We start from the raw sequence: 14,344 nt of genomic DNA, 5'->3' as shown, positions 1-14,344 counted from the left end.
ACCACACTCTGAAAAAGCTGAAGGTCACTATACCTGTCATCATTCTAGAGGGAAAAAAGTAACATTTAGTATCAATTGAAGTGCCATAAGTCGTGCTGGGTGCTTCCATTTATGCTGTCTCATTTCATTTTTGCCCCAACCCCAGGAGGTACTTTTAAGGGCTTTTGAAGGGGTGTAATAAATACTACCACTCTTCCTTGCCTGGGTTCTGAGCCAGGTGAGAAATAAGACAACCAACTCAACAGAGGGAACATCAAAATATTATCTTTATTACCAATAATGGCTTATATGATAATGGCTTGTACATGGCTAAGTATGACAGCCCAGATGGCTTGCTACCTTTATTCGTTTCCTAGGCTGCAATAACAAATTGCCACAGACTGGATGGTTTACAACAGAAATTTATTCTCTCACTGTCTGGAAGCCAGAAGTTCAAAATCAAGGTGTTGCGGGAGCCATGTTTCCTGCAGAAACACAAGGAAGGACCTAGGGAAGGACCTGTCCTTGCCCTTTCCACTTTTCCTGGCTCCACGCTTTCCTGAGTTTGTGGCTGCATCACTCTAGTCTCTGCCTCTGTCTTCACACAGACTTCCCTGTGTGTCTGTGTCTTCTGCTCTTATAAAGACACTTGGGTCATTGGGTTTTGGACCCACTGAGATAATCCAGAATATTCTTATCTTAAAGTCCTTAATTGCATCTGCAAAGACCCTTTACAAATAAGATCACATTCAGTTTCCATGGGTTAGGACGTGGACATATCTTTTAGGGGGTCACCATTCAACCCACTACACTAACCAACCCCAGAATTAGACATATACCTACCTAATTACAAAAGGTAGTAGACTCACCTGCTCCTTAGGGGCAAGGCTGTTATCCTAGACCAGTGGGGTTCAGCCATGGGCAGTAACCTCAGAGGATATTTGGCAATGTCTGAAGACATTTTTGTTGTCACATCTAGGGGCAGGGGTGCTACTGATATCCAGTGAGCAGAGGCCAAGGATGCTACTAAACATCCTACAAAGTACAAGACAGTCCCTTCCTCCCACCAAAAAATAATTATTTGGCCTAAAATGTCAAAAGTGTCAAGATTGAGAAACCTTGCCCTAGAACTATGGCAAGGCTTATTGAGAACACATGTTTGCTGAAGACTGGCTGAGCCTGGGAGAGAAAGAGAGGAGTGAGTTGAGCTCACGTAGTCTATTTTTCCCAAATTTACCTCCCCGGGGTGAGAGTGAGGAAGGGTAGGGTTGGGAGAGGTGGCCCGGAGTTACATTCATTGAGTTCCATTGACATGGAAGGTAATGCCAGGAATTGGGAAGAAGGGGGGTCATCTGAAGTGATGATTTGTTTTATTATAACTTTTTTTTTTTTTTGAGACAGAGTTTCCCTCTGTCGCCCTGGCTGGAGTGCAATGGCGTGATCTTGGCTCACTGCAGCCTCCAGCTCCTGGGTTCAAGTGATTCTTCTGCCTCAGCCTCCCAAGTAGCTGGGACTACAGGTGCACACCACACCCAGCTAATTTTTGTATTTTTAGTAGAGACAGGGTTTCACCATGTTGACCAAGCTGGTCTCGAACTCCTGACCTCAAGTAATCCACCCACCTCGGCCTCCCAAAGTGCTGGAATTACAGGCCTGAGCCACCATGCCCAGCCTTATTACAACTTTTTAAGTTGATGCATATACTGAGATTCAGGGCAACTAAGTAATTTGTCCACTCTACCTGACTACAAAGCCCTTTTTATATAGCTACTGTGTCTGCATTGAGGCCAGGTATGAATGATAAATTATAAAAATGTAAAAATTATTTTAAAAGTGTAAAAAATGTATCAAGCATATTCTATGCACCAGGAACTATGCTGGGTTCTGTAGAAATAAAGATGGATAAGGTCATAGACTCTATCTTCTAGGATCTTGTAGTTTTAAGGGAAACACATAGGCACGTGCATAGCACAGTAGTGATAAGAAAACTCAGAAGAGCTCCATGGCGATAGAAGGGTCTGCCTGAGAGTCAGGGAGGCATGGCTGCTACCTGTGTCCCATAACTGCAGCTTTCCTGGTCAACGTGCTGTCGGAAGGACTTTCCTCTCCAAAGGAGGGTGAATAGGAAAACTTTGGCATGTGAACTAGACAAAGGCTAGTAGGAGCTCTGCTAAAGGATGGGTTTTAGTTTGGAGAGAGCCCTGAATGAGCATGGAGAAATGTCTTATTGGTATCTTGATTCAAGGCTTTTGGGAACCAGATGCAAAGACACTTCGAAGAACAAGAGGTCTATTGGGGAAAATGCCTATGAAGGGAGAGGGAGCAGGAGGAAGTGAGAAGTCTTCAGACTCCACTGCAGTTCTGATGCCTGTAAAAGGAGAGTGGGGAGGGAGAAGAATTGGGCAGGAGGAGCCCCAGATGCAGCGCAGCTCTGAGAAAGTCTTGGCCAGGCCAATGGGAACATCAGTGCAAAGACTGCCCATCTAGGAATTCCATGCAGGCAGGAACGGGGCAACTGCAGCACCTCCTCTGTGCCCAGTCTGCATGACATGGAAGTGGATTTTGCAGCAGCAGTGAGCTCATTATGCTTCTCCCAGAAAGTTCTCTTAAAGGAAGGTCTGACCAGTCCATCTCCATTGGCTACCACAGTGGGCCACAAGAAGTTCAGGGTTGATAACAAGAAGCAGGGACTTTGTCCCATGTAGTAGCAGATGTAGTAAAAATAACGCCAGTAACCGGGTATAACAGAGTGACCCCAGCACCCATAGGGGAGATGCATGATACACATGCAGATGGCAGGTGGAGGCTGGAAGAGGAGGCCCCACCAGGTCAAACCCAGGAACCTAGTCTCGGCCCTCACCCTCTTCAAGTCTCTGTTGCAGTGAACACCTTTGACCTTTCTCTTTTCTCTCAAAACATCCCTTGCTTGTCTCTGTGATGGTGCATTTCTTGTTTTGTTCTTCCAACCTTTGGATGGCTTCTTCCCTGGCTATGTTTTTTGTTTGGCTTCCAAGTGTAGGTATTTCCAGGCTTCTGTCTTCAAACTGTTTCTTTCTCTATAGCCTTCCTTTTAGGGATCACACAACTTCAACTCTCACCTCTGACCACTGCCACATCTGTGTGTGGTCCTCCTTTCTCCTGAGAACTCCAGAGTGGCATTTGGGAGCCTCCACATTACCACATGGGCTAGCCTGTGGGGAGCTCACACACCCACAGTGATATCAGTGGGGCATCCCCTGGCATGGAAAACTTAAGTTCCATCTAACCTTCACTGAGGACTCATTTCTTGACTTTGCTGCTCCTCTCAGTGGAAATGCTGAGCCCCCAGCACTCAAGCTTGACCACCCCAAAGCATCACTGACTCTTCTCACCTCTCCTACAGCCAGCTGGAGAGGAGTTGCCTGAGTTTTAAGTCCCCCACCCCACCCACACAAAATGTCTCACTTTTGTTTCCTCTATTTTGTTTTCTCATGTACCACAATCAGGGACTTGGGCATCATTGGAGATAATGTTCTAAATCAAGTTACTCCTAAAAGAGAGAAAAGCTTTTGATTGTCATTGCTTCTCCCAGGCCTATGCTAGTCATTTCTTCACTATTCTCCTCACCCCCATCCCATCCCTAAAGGGTGATCTGGATGGCCTTCCGAAGCCTACTGAGAGCACATTGCAGCCTTCAGCTGCTCCCCTGGTCTCTTGAGTTCAGTGTATCTCAGCAATCTTTCCAGGTACCTTCAGAGATCCCAGCAGCAGCAGAACCTTCAGTTTAAAGACAGGCTAAGGCCGGGTGCAGTGGCTCATGCTGTAATCCCAGCAGTTTGGGGGGCCGAGGAGGGCAGGTCACCTGAGGTCAGGAGTTCGAGACCAGCCTGGCCAACAGGGTAAAACCCTGTCTCTACTAAAAAGACAAAAATTAGCCCGGTGGCAGATGCCTTTAATCCCAGCTACTCGGGAGGCTGAGGCAGGAGAATTGCTTGAACCTGGGAGGTGGAGGTTGCAGTAAGCCAATACCGTGCCATTGCACTCCAGCCTGGGTGACAAGAGCAAACTCTGTCTCAAAAAAAAAAAAAAAAAATTAGCCAGGCATGGTGGTGTACGCCTGTAATCCTAGCTTCTTGGGAGGCTGAGGCAGAAGAATCACTTGAACCCGGGAGGCAAAGGTTGCAGTGAGCTGGTCCCACTGCACTCCAGCCCAGACGACAGAGTAAGACTTGGTCTCAAAAAAACAATTACAATAAAAAATAAAGATGGGCTAAAACTCCAGTTTTAATAAGGAAAAAAGAATGCTGTAGCTACTCTCAATGGGCTTATTCATCAATGTTTCCTCCCAAATCTATAGTATTTATAAAGTTTGAACATTTTCTCACCCAGGGCCCAGGAACTAGAATTAGAAGATCATCAAAGCAGACTGGAGCAGAAACTGAGAGAGAAAATGCTTAAGGAGGGTGAGTGTGCTGATGTCTTGGGCCCTTGTTCAGAACTGTCCTCCAGAAAGGCTCTTGAGCAGAGTGTGCCACAAATCCCAGAGTGGGGCACTCTTCCTGCCTGCCAGCCTGCAAGTCAGAGGAAAGTGCAAAGCCAGCCTGCCTCCCACCGGCAGCACCACAAACCCCATTTAGCCTCATTCACTTGGGCTGTGAGGGCAGTGCTTTCCCCCATCCCATGTGGCAGTAGGAACAAAGTCCTGTGTTCACTTACTCATTCACGTATCCACCCATTCATTTAACACACATTTACTGGGAACTGTGGGCCTGGTTTATGATGAAGAGCAAGCCCTGCCTCTAGGAGTTTGTGATCTCACTGGGGAGACTAACACCCCTAGTCCCGTAATGCTAGTTCAGTGAGATGAAGGCCACATCAGAAGGGCTTTGGGATCCTGGAGAAAGGTGGGCCTAGTGCTGCCAGGCACTAGAGCACTAAAGGAAACATTCCCTCCCAGCGTGGGCAGGGCCAGGCCATCACACATGAGAAAACGATTCCACCAGGAAGGAAGGAGAGTGGAGATAAACTCAACTGACACAATATACTGCTGTATGCATTTATTAGTTCCAGCCAGAAAGGCATATTCACTCTGTTTTGCGCCTGTGTGTTTGCAGTGCCAGATCCATGCATGACCTTCCTATATTCAGACCTAGATCTAAAAGAACAACTTAAAGAATGTCTATACCTCATGGATCTAATATTGCACCTACCTTATGAGGTTGCCCAGTATAAGACAAGTACTGAGCAAATATTAGGCATCATTATCACTGATTTGTATTTAGGTATTTTTGCACCCTATTTACAAATTAGAAAACTGAGTCTCAGAGAATTTAAATAACATGCTCAAGGTGAATGATAGGGCTAAGATTTAGGAACAGATCACAGATCAAGGTCTCCTGTTCTTTCCCATATGGCAGTAATTTGCAGACTGTTTCTTTACAGCAACAGAATTCTAACAAAATCCTTATGTAGCAGCACTGTACAGACTAAAGTGGTATAAATCATTTTTTATATGTCAGAGGGGCTCAGATGGGTCCATCCACGACAAGCCTAAACTGAGAGAGGATTTTTTTTTTTATTTTTCTGTGCTGTTTATTAAATGAATAGTAATCCTGGAATATACCTAACTTAATAAACCATAGGTTCTAACTGATATCTGATTTATATATCTGATTTGAAAAGTTTAATTTGTTCTGTTTCAGGATACTAAATAAATACCACCAAAGACTATTTGCCACCTTTGATTCTTTTTAAAAAAATTCTTTAAAAAAAAAGGAATGAAGGTCATAGGTTTTTCTCAACCCTCTCAGATGTATCCAAAAAATGTAGTTTCTTTATTCTGTCTGTACCTGAGCTAATCTTCTGCCTATGCAGCCTCCCACTGATTAGCAAGGAAAAAAAATAGGAATTCTTTATCCCTCCATGGTAAACTTAATCTGATGCAATAACTTAAACAGTCCTTGTAGGAGATGCTCGGTCTCTTTGGGATGAAAATGTGCAGTCTTGAAGATGCCACCCCTCCCTTCTGCGTCTCTGCCCGGGGTGACTGGCAGGTAACGGGAAGAGGCAGGTCTGTGTGACCTTGTGGTGGCATTAGGACTCTGTGTGGGGTGCTCTGCTTATTGAGTCCCCTCATGGCATCCCCGATCACTGGGTTGCAACTCTCTCTGGTGGCATCTGCAGCTGAGGTGTGTGCTGGTCTCATCCGTAGCCTGCCTACTCTCTTAGGGTGCCCGAGAGCCTGCAGGCATTCCTGGCTCACCCAGCCTCACCTCAGCACATCCTCCATTCAGCACAGCTAGACAGTCTCTCCTGTGGGGTGACTTTGCCCCATGGGGGAACCCTGTGGCAGGCCCGCTAGCCAGCTGTCTCTGGTAACAATGGGGCAAGTAGACCCTTCTAGGCTCCACCCATGCCGCATACAGCACACCAAGATCTGGGGGGCCACACTCAGACCCTTCTCTGCCCAACCATGAAGTACTATCCTATGTTTACACATAGGGGTGCACTTTAAGCTGGCTTCTTTCCAGAATTCTGAACAAGGGCAGGGCAAGAGTCCTTTGCCCATCCACCAATGAGATATGACATTTCCTGTCCGCTTTGGGGCTTCCAAGGCCCAGAATGGAGAGATCGAGCATGGGGCTCTAACCCTCTGCCCCTCCTGCCTCTCTTCTTTCTTCTTAAAACTTGAGGTGCAATGGGGTGGTGTTTCTTTGTCTCCCTTTCATCAGACCTACCTGCTTCCTGGCCCAGACCTCAGAGCTAAGCCTGATGAAGGACAGTGGCACCCTCTCTACTCTGGGATGAGGCTCCCCACCCAGTCCTCCGTGTGTTAGACACAGGGGCTCTAGGAATATAAGAGATATGACATTTCCTGTCCGCTTTGGGGCTTCCAAGGCCCAGAATGGAGAGATCGAGCATGGGGCTCTAACCCTCTGCCCCTCCTGCCTCTCTTCTTTCTTCTTAAAACTTGAGGTGCAATGGGGTGGTGTTTCTTTGTCTCCCTTTCATCAGACCTACCTGCTTCCTGGCCCAGACCTCAGAGCTAAGCCTGATGAAGGACAGTGGCACCCTCTCTACTCTGGGATGAGGCTCCCCACCCAGTCCTCCGTGTGTTAGACACAGGGGCTCTAGGAATATAGAAAGTCTTCTCCCAAGGCAATTGTCTGCTTGACAAGACTTAAATCTGGCTTCAGAATCCTGTTTTCTGTGTCCAAAGCTCATTACTACTTGTTTCCTACTCTCTCCTTCCATTTTCTAACAATCCTATCTCCCCCAGGCAACTGAATGCCTCAGGCCAATTATCAAGAAGGTCAGGTACTCGAGAAGACAAAGGGAAAAGCAAAGTCAGTGTGGAAACACCTTCCTATCAGACAGTTGTAGCCTCACTTTGCTTCCCTGCGGTCCCTACACAAAAGGCTAGTTTGTCATTAACTACACATGAAAAAGATTCCGGCTGGGCGCTGTGGTTCACGCCTGTAATCCCAGCACTTTGGGAGGCTTAGGTGGGCTGATCACAAGGTCAGGAGTTTGAGACCACCGTGGCCAACATGGTGAAACCCCGTCTCTACTAAAAACACAAAAAATTGGCCAGGCGTGGTGGGAGGCACCTGTAATCCCAGCTACTCAGGAGGCTAAGGCAGGAGATTCACGTGAACCCGGGAGGTGGAGATTGCAGTGAGCCGAGATCATGCCACTGCACTCCAGCCTGGGCAACAGAGTGAGACTCCATCTCAAAACAAAGAAAAAAGAAAAAAAAGATTGTGGTCATTGAAACAGTAGCCACTGGTGCAGGTGGTTTGCTTAGAAACTTCTCACAGATTTCTTTGCTGTGGCTCAGATATGTTTATGGAAACCGCCTTTTTTGTTGTTTTGTTAGCTTCTCTTTGGGGCAGAGGGAAGGTTGGGGGACTTGATAGGGTTTGGCTGGTATTAAATTCCTTTTCTTACAAAGGGGTTTTCCCTGTCACTTTGTACATATCTTCAAGATGAAAACTGAGTGAACTGCTTCACCGCACCCACCTTTCTCATCTCTCGCTCTAAGGGCGGTTCCTTGGTGTTAAATTCATTTCCTTGTTTTCTCCATTAAAATTAAAGGCAGAATAAGCCCATAACAATCGAGAATGTCCATGCCAAGAACTCTCCTGGGGCCCAATCTTCTCTGAGCCCAATGGTTTTCTTTTTTTTGTTTAGAGAGCCAGAAAGATGAGAAGGATCTAAATGAAGAGCAAGAAATATTCACTGAGCTGATGCAAGTGATTGAGCAAAGGGACAAACTCGTCGATTCCTTAGAGGAACAACGCATCAGAGAAAAAGCCGAGGACCAGCACTTTGAAAGCTTCGTATTCCCCAGAGGCTGTCAGCTGAGCAGGACTTGAGGAAGCCCGTAGCCCCTCTCCCCGGCTGCACGTTGGGACCGGATCAGGCCAAGTGCACCGCACACCCTCACAGGTCTTTCTGCAGGATTTTTCATCCCTGGAACTTAAGTTATACCTTTACTGCATTTTTTAAAATTAAAATTCTCTTGCATGCATGGCAGCTTCCCAAGGTCCTTCCAGAGATTATAATAAGAAAACCCAAAGACTCTGGCAATTGGCAGTCAACTTCAGCCAGGCTCTCAGACTGGAGGTGTTGTTGGCAGATGACCAGCATTGTTTTCCCTAGAAAGTGACACAAAGATTTGACTTTCCTGCTGCTTTTATCATTTTCCTTCCCAATTCATTGAGTTACATACTTTAAAATTTTTGAGAAGCTGCCTTTTCATTAATATATCCATATTTGCCTTTTTTGTGTGGATGACCGGTTTCCAAATGTCAGAAAGAAGCAGCCGCAGTTTAAAGATTAGGTTAATATTTAAATTGTGTTTCCAGAGAAAGAGGAGAAACCTTGAGATTACTGATTACATAAAGCAAATAACTCATACAGCAGGTGTTAATTCAATCCAGGGTGAATTTAATTTACCAGGTGCATTTATAAGCCTTAATATAATATACATAAGCAATGAGAGCTTAATAGAACATTAGAGCCTTAATTTTATTTTAAGAATAAAAGAAAAAAGGAAATAAAACTTTAACTTTATGCCAGTGGGATTGTTAGTGTTCACCAAATGCTGCTGGCTTAGAAAAGCTTTTTGTCCCCATGCTATGCTTTTTATGGACCCTGGAAAATAATGAAAAGCATTTTCAGAAAATGAATGATTTTAAAGTACTTTTTAAATAAGTGTTGATGGCAAAAAAAAGGGGGGGGGGAACTTGTTTTTTTTGTTGATAAAATATTGGTGAGGTTGGTGCTGCTACTGAAACTGAACACATTAGGGTACAAGAGAAGGAATTATTCTTGCTGGTGGTCTTCTTAGACTCAAAGAGAGAAGTATCTCTCCCTCTCACCAGGAACTCTACAGAGCAAGGACAAAACCACTTCTGACTTAGAGGGAGGGCTGAATGCAGTGACCCTATTTACCAAATCCCAAACAGGTCATGGATTTTTTTAATGACATTTCAGTTTGAAAAGAAAGCTGGGAGATGGAGTTTGTGTGCTGACATGTTGGAATTCCTGGGGCATTGTGAGGGTTCCCATGGGGGCCAAAGAGGAGAAGATTTAATATGATGATGTGTTGTCATAAAACATTTGATTGTTTTTGCTCAACGGGATTCTTTGAAGATTTAGTCTATTATCGATAAGAGAAACACTAAAGAACTCTTGGCTGTGTATTTGGCCGCTCTCATTTCGGCAAGTGTTTAAATGTGTCCTTAGACAAAAGGTGCTCTGCAACAGTTGGCGCTGACTGGAGACCAAATTTCTCTCAAATCGATCCATGAACCACTTCTGTCAGAGACGCTCTCTGCACACACCAATCTGGCCAGCTGACAAGCCAGAAATTAGATGTATAACTGGATTTCCTCCGAGTCAGCCAATGCTTTGGGTTACATTTAAGCACAACCTTTCTATGTTATACCAAGTTCCAAAGGTTGCAGTTCTTTTTCCTTTTCTTTCCTTCCTTCCTTTTTTTTTTTTTTTAAATAAGAATCAGGTCTTCTAGTGCCTGAATTCTATTATTAGGCAATATGAGGAGGCACGTACCTACCTACCTACCTACCTATGAAAACTGAATCACTTCTGGTTATTTATCTATTTTTATTTATTTGTGTATTGGTGAGAATTGATAATATCATTTCCTCATAATTCAGGTTTTCAGGTGTTATAATTTGGAGGAGACCTATTAGCACTAAGAAATTGGTACATAAGCTATTTAATATACAAATAATCCAGATGTTTGGGGCAGTGAGTTGTATAGTATTAAAGATTTCACCTATCAGGCATTTAGAGGTAAGATTATGGATGCACAGGAATATCAACTCATTATAAGAAAAAGATTTATAACTTCAGTTTTCATTCTAGAATATGCAGCAATATTCAGGCCCCAGTCTTTTCTGTCAGTTGCATAAAGGTGCATCCTTTGATGCCTGCATACATTTAACAGATGATGTTCAAGTGTGTCATGTTTGAGTTGTTATTGTGCAAAAGAATTAATTGCCACTTATTTTCATTTGTTATATTTCCATCCCGAAGAATGAGTCTCCCAAGAGGGCCAAGAGAGAAGGTGGTTTGGCCCCTAGTATTCTGTTAACAGATGAGAGAAGCAATTTGTTCACTTTCTTTCACAGGTTTATGGCTCAGTTTCATCTGGCCAAGTTAAAACATAAACTTCATCCTTAACAGTTTTCTATATACACTGGTCTTTCTGTTTTACTAGTACATAAAAACCATTTCAAAATTTCCAGTGGACACAAATATTGTGTCTGTTGAACTATCTAAAATGATTCCATTCCTTATTTACAAGAGAGAGCATTCTAAGACTCTCAAAATGTAAAATACTGTACATTTTGAGGACAATTTCTTTGTATGCAATATGAGTACGATTATGATGAAAACACACAGAGTCTGCAGTGCCCCATAAAAGGGCACTAGTGAATGTGATCAAAGCCAAACTATGTAGGACTCCGAATGGGACAGAAAGCCCAGCCTCAGGTCATATTTCACAGTCAGTCTCACACAGCTTCTAAGTTAAATCAAAGTGTTTATGATAGTTACAAGGTCAGAATTGTACCTAAGTTGGGCCAAGAGGACTTTTCTTAAGCTTGCTGTCCCAAACCATTGATTTATTGGTCTATTTATTTAACATCCTCCGAATGCCCATGGGGTTCTGCAGCCCTGTGCCAGATGCTGAGATACAGAAAGAATATTAGTCCTTAACTCCACCTCCAAATAAATACAAAGATCAAGAAATAGATACCATCCCCAAATACAAAGATGAAAAGCTATTTTTATTATAAGCATCAACCTATTCTACTCACGTTTATCTCAAGCATACAGAATCTCCCCCACTATCACAGGGCTTCTTGGGCAATAAAAATAAGTTTGTGTTTCTAAAACTGAAAAATAGTATCAGGTTGTACTGTTTCATTTAAACCTTGACTTTGGCAGTGTTAGGCTGCTTGGAATCAATCAATGCCAAGATGCGCCATGTTAATTGCAACTGAGAAAGGAAGTGGCAGGTGTTTCCAACCCTGATGAGCTGCAATGAAATTGATGTTTTCTGCATTCTGGAGACAAATGACAATTCAGTAGTGTCACTCTTCCCAGGAAGCAGATTTACAGGCTTTTCCTTGCAAACTGAAAATGGCAGCATGCCCCACCCAGGTGGTTGATCAGAGAACTACCTCAGCAGGGCAGAGGTGGCAGGGGGCAGCCAGGGCCACCACATGAACAGAGAGCAGCAGTCATTGGATGTGGTGAGCTCAAATGTAGGAGTTTATTGTAATACGAAAGTTCACATACAGGGGAAAGTGTACGATTTCATCTACTGTTTATCTTCTAACCTCACTGCTGAGTAGCTTGTAAAAGATTAATTTGCTCCAACAATTGGGAACTATTCATGTGGATGGAAATGTGTTATTTGTGCACTGCTATAGATACCGAAATGAACCAAAAATAAATGGTTTTGTGTCTCAGGAATCAAAACATTTTCATGTGGGCTTGGTCTGGCACCTCTGAGGGCAGCATCCATTTCATTTATTTCTTCTCAGTGAAAGAGCCTGGCAAGGCTTTGATTTTGTGTGGGAGTCTGTTAATTAACCTGGAAGATTTTATTACCATGGGGCATCTGGAAGGACTTACCTGACCAGCAAATTGGATTTGAATGGGAGGAGAAGCGAAGAAGGCTCACCTCAGGTGTATTCCTTCAACAAAGAAAGCTGTTTTCAAGGCTAGGGAAGGGGAGGGATGAGGCTTATGGTAGCCCCAGCCTCCCCCTTTCTCTCACCTGGTTTTGTATTTCACTCAACAGGAACGTTTCGTTCTGAGCAGAACTAGCCTCTTCCTTCAAGTCACACTCTTTTAGTTTGTTCTTATTACCTCTTTTCTTAACCCCAGCACATGCATATTCTTAAACTATGAGTGCAGGATACACCAGAATTGCCACATCACAGTAATCAACCCATGAGTCCCAGGAGCTCCCACCATTCCACATGAAGGTGCCCCCTTTGTTTGAAAGCTTTTGTCTGCTGATCAAATATTTGAAAGGATTTATTTTTCCATTGAGCATCAACAACAAATATACAAAACTGCAGATGAGAGCTCCTGTTTTACCAGCACTAATGTGGGGAGTGAAGAGCTCCAAGCAACAGCCACTTCTGATGGCACTTTGCAAGTTTTTCCTTGGGGCTCAGCTGACATCCTCGTGCTCACAGAGCTGCAGACTCTCAGCCATTGCTGCAACTCACTGTCTCTGAGCCTTCAGAGCACACTTGGTAATTTCATGCTCACTCCCTTTCCCAGTTCACTTAGAAATAAAAGAAACCAAACATCACAGCACCCTTCCCCCAGCCCCTCTGACCCTGATAATGGTAACAGCTACTGTGAACTCAGCTCTTCTCACCTACCAGGTGAACTAGGCCAGGAAACTCACTCCTCAGAACTCTGTCACCTCTCTGATTTCGTCTGACTCACTACAGTGCTCGTGGAATCTCTTTGGGGACCATCTCTTTGGACTGCCCTCTGCTGACTGGATGTCCAGCCTCTTGCACAGCTCTTTGGCCAATACTCCTTCAAGTATACCCTTTAGTGTTTCCAGCAGACAACATCTGGCCTTGGTGATTTGGTTCCATTTCATTGTTAGATATAATACTTCTAACTTCCTCCCTAAGAGGAAACATCCGGCGTATGAATAGCTATAATATCTCCCCCCAAGAAAGATGGAAGTGGAGTCTCTCACTCCTCCAGGTCACACTGACCTAGGAAAGATTTGGGGAGAGGAAAATCAAGACCATGGGTATAATCTCAGTGGCCTGGGACATGGACCACACACCAGTATAATCACTGGGGCCCCAGGTATTCCCCCTTGCCTGGCTGAGTCTGCAGTGGCTCACACCTACTGCTTTCTGCCCTTAAAAGCATTGCTGTGCTCTTGTTTACCTGTGTGTTACTCATTCCTCTGTTAGATTACCCAAGGAGGAACTACTGATTTTAGGGCTTCACTTCTGCAGCTGGCCCTCAGCTATCATGCTGAGCTGAGAAAATCTCTCCACCACTGTCTGTAGTTCATTATTACCCCTGAAGGGTAGGTGAGCAGGTCATCTGTCTCAAATAACTTTGGACTCATTCCCCCATGGCTGAATCAGAGGCTGTCTGAGTGGCATCATCCTGTGTGATCCTCAAAAACAGCCCTGCCCTCAGTCTACCATGTTACCAACTAAGGCTGAGGTTGTCCAACTTCCTCCTGTCCTGTGACTTCCCTGCCCACCAAGAGAATTCCTATTCTCTCATTCCATCCCTGCCACCTGGACAGCTTTCACCCAGACAGGTAGAACTCCTGGAGGACATGCTCACCGGCAGGCTGACCTTCAAAGGCCGCCACTAATATTCCAGAGTTCCCAAGGGGGACATGCAATGAGGCTTGCCCCTTAAGACCCCCACTCCACAGGCATTTCATTTCTCACGCATTCCTTTCATCCTAAGAGCACACCTTGCTTGCAGTGATCAAAGAGATCCCCAAGAGGCTCTGGCTGGCTTCTCTCTTCCCCCTCCTGCTTTGCTGCGGTCAAATAACTCTGATTATTGGTTGGGATCCAGAGCTTTTGTAAAACCCTCATCTTGATCTGCAGGGGATACCATTTTGTCCCTTAGATGGTATGTGGTCCATGTCCCAGGCCACTGAGATGATACCAAGTTCTTGATTTTCCTCTCCCCGATCCTTTCCGAGGTCAGTGTGATCTGGAAGAGTGAGAGTCTCCTAGGGCTGCTGTCACAAAGTACAGCAGGTTTAAAACAGCAGAAATTTATTATCTCCCAGTCCTGGAGGCTAGAAATCCAAAGTTAAGGTGTCTGC

At 44.7% G+C, this 14,344-nt stretch overlaps 1 protein-coding gene across 1 annotated transcript in view; it reads left to right on the top strand.

Annotated features, from left to right (window-relative positions):
• The window catches only part of MICAL2 (microtubule associated monooxygenase, calponin and LIM domain containing 2), a 242,395-nt gene extending 233,904 nt beyond the window's left edge, over nucleotides 1-8,491 (top strand). The window contains exons 36-37 of the mRNA XM_055282392.2: nucleotides 4,348-4,421; nucleotides 8,152-8,491. Of these exons, the coding sequence (XP_055138367.1) occupies nucleotides 4,348-4,421; nucleotides 8,152-8,336 (259 nt within the window). The 3' untranslated portion in view covers nucleotides 8,337-8,491. The remainder of the gene's footprint in view (nucleotides 1-4,347; nucleotides 4,422-8,151) is intronic.
• Nucleotides 8,492-14,344: the final 5,853 nt, after the last annotated feature.

Source organism: Symphalangus syndactylus, chromosome 6 (genome assembly GCF_028878055.3).
Source record: "Symphalangus syndactylus isolate Jambi chromosome 6, NHGRI_mSymSyn1-v2.1_pri, whole genome shotgun sequence".
Taxonomy (NCBI): domain Eukaryota; kingdom Metazoa; phylum Chordata; class Mammalia; order Primates; family Hylobatidae; genus Symphalangus; species Symphalangus syndactylus.
The sequence above is the reverse complement of the archived record's forward strand: the minus strand, read 5'-3'. Positions and strand labels throughout refer to the sequence as shown.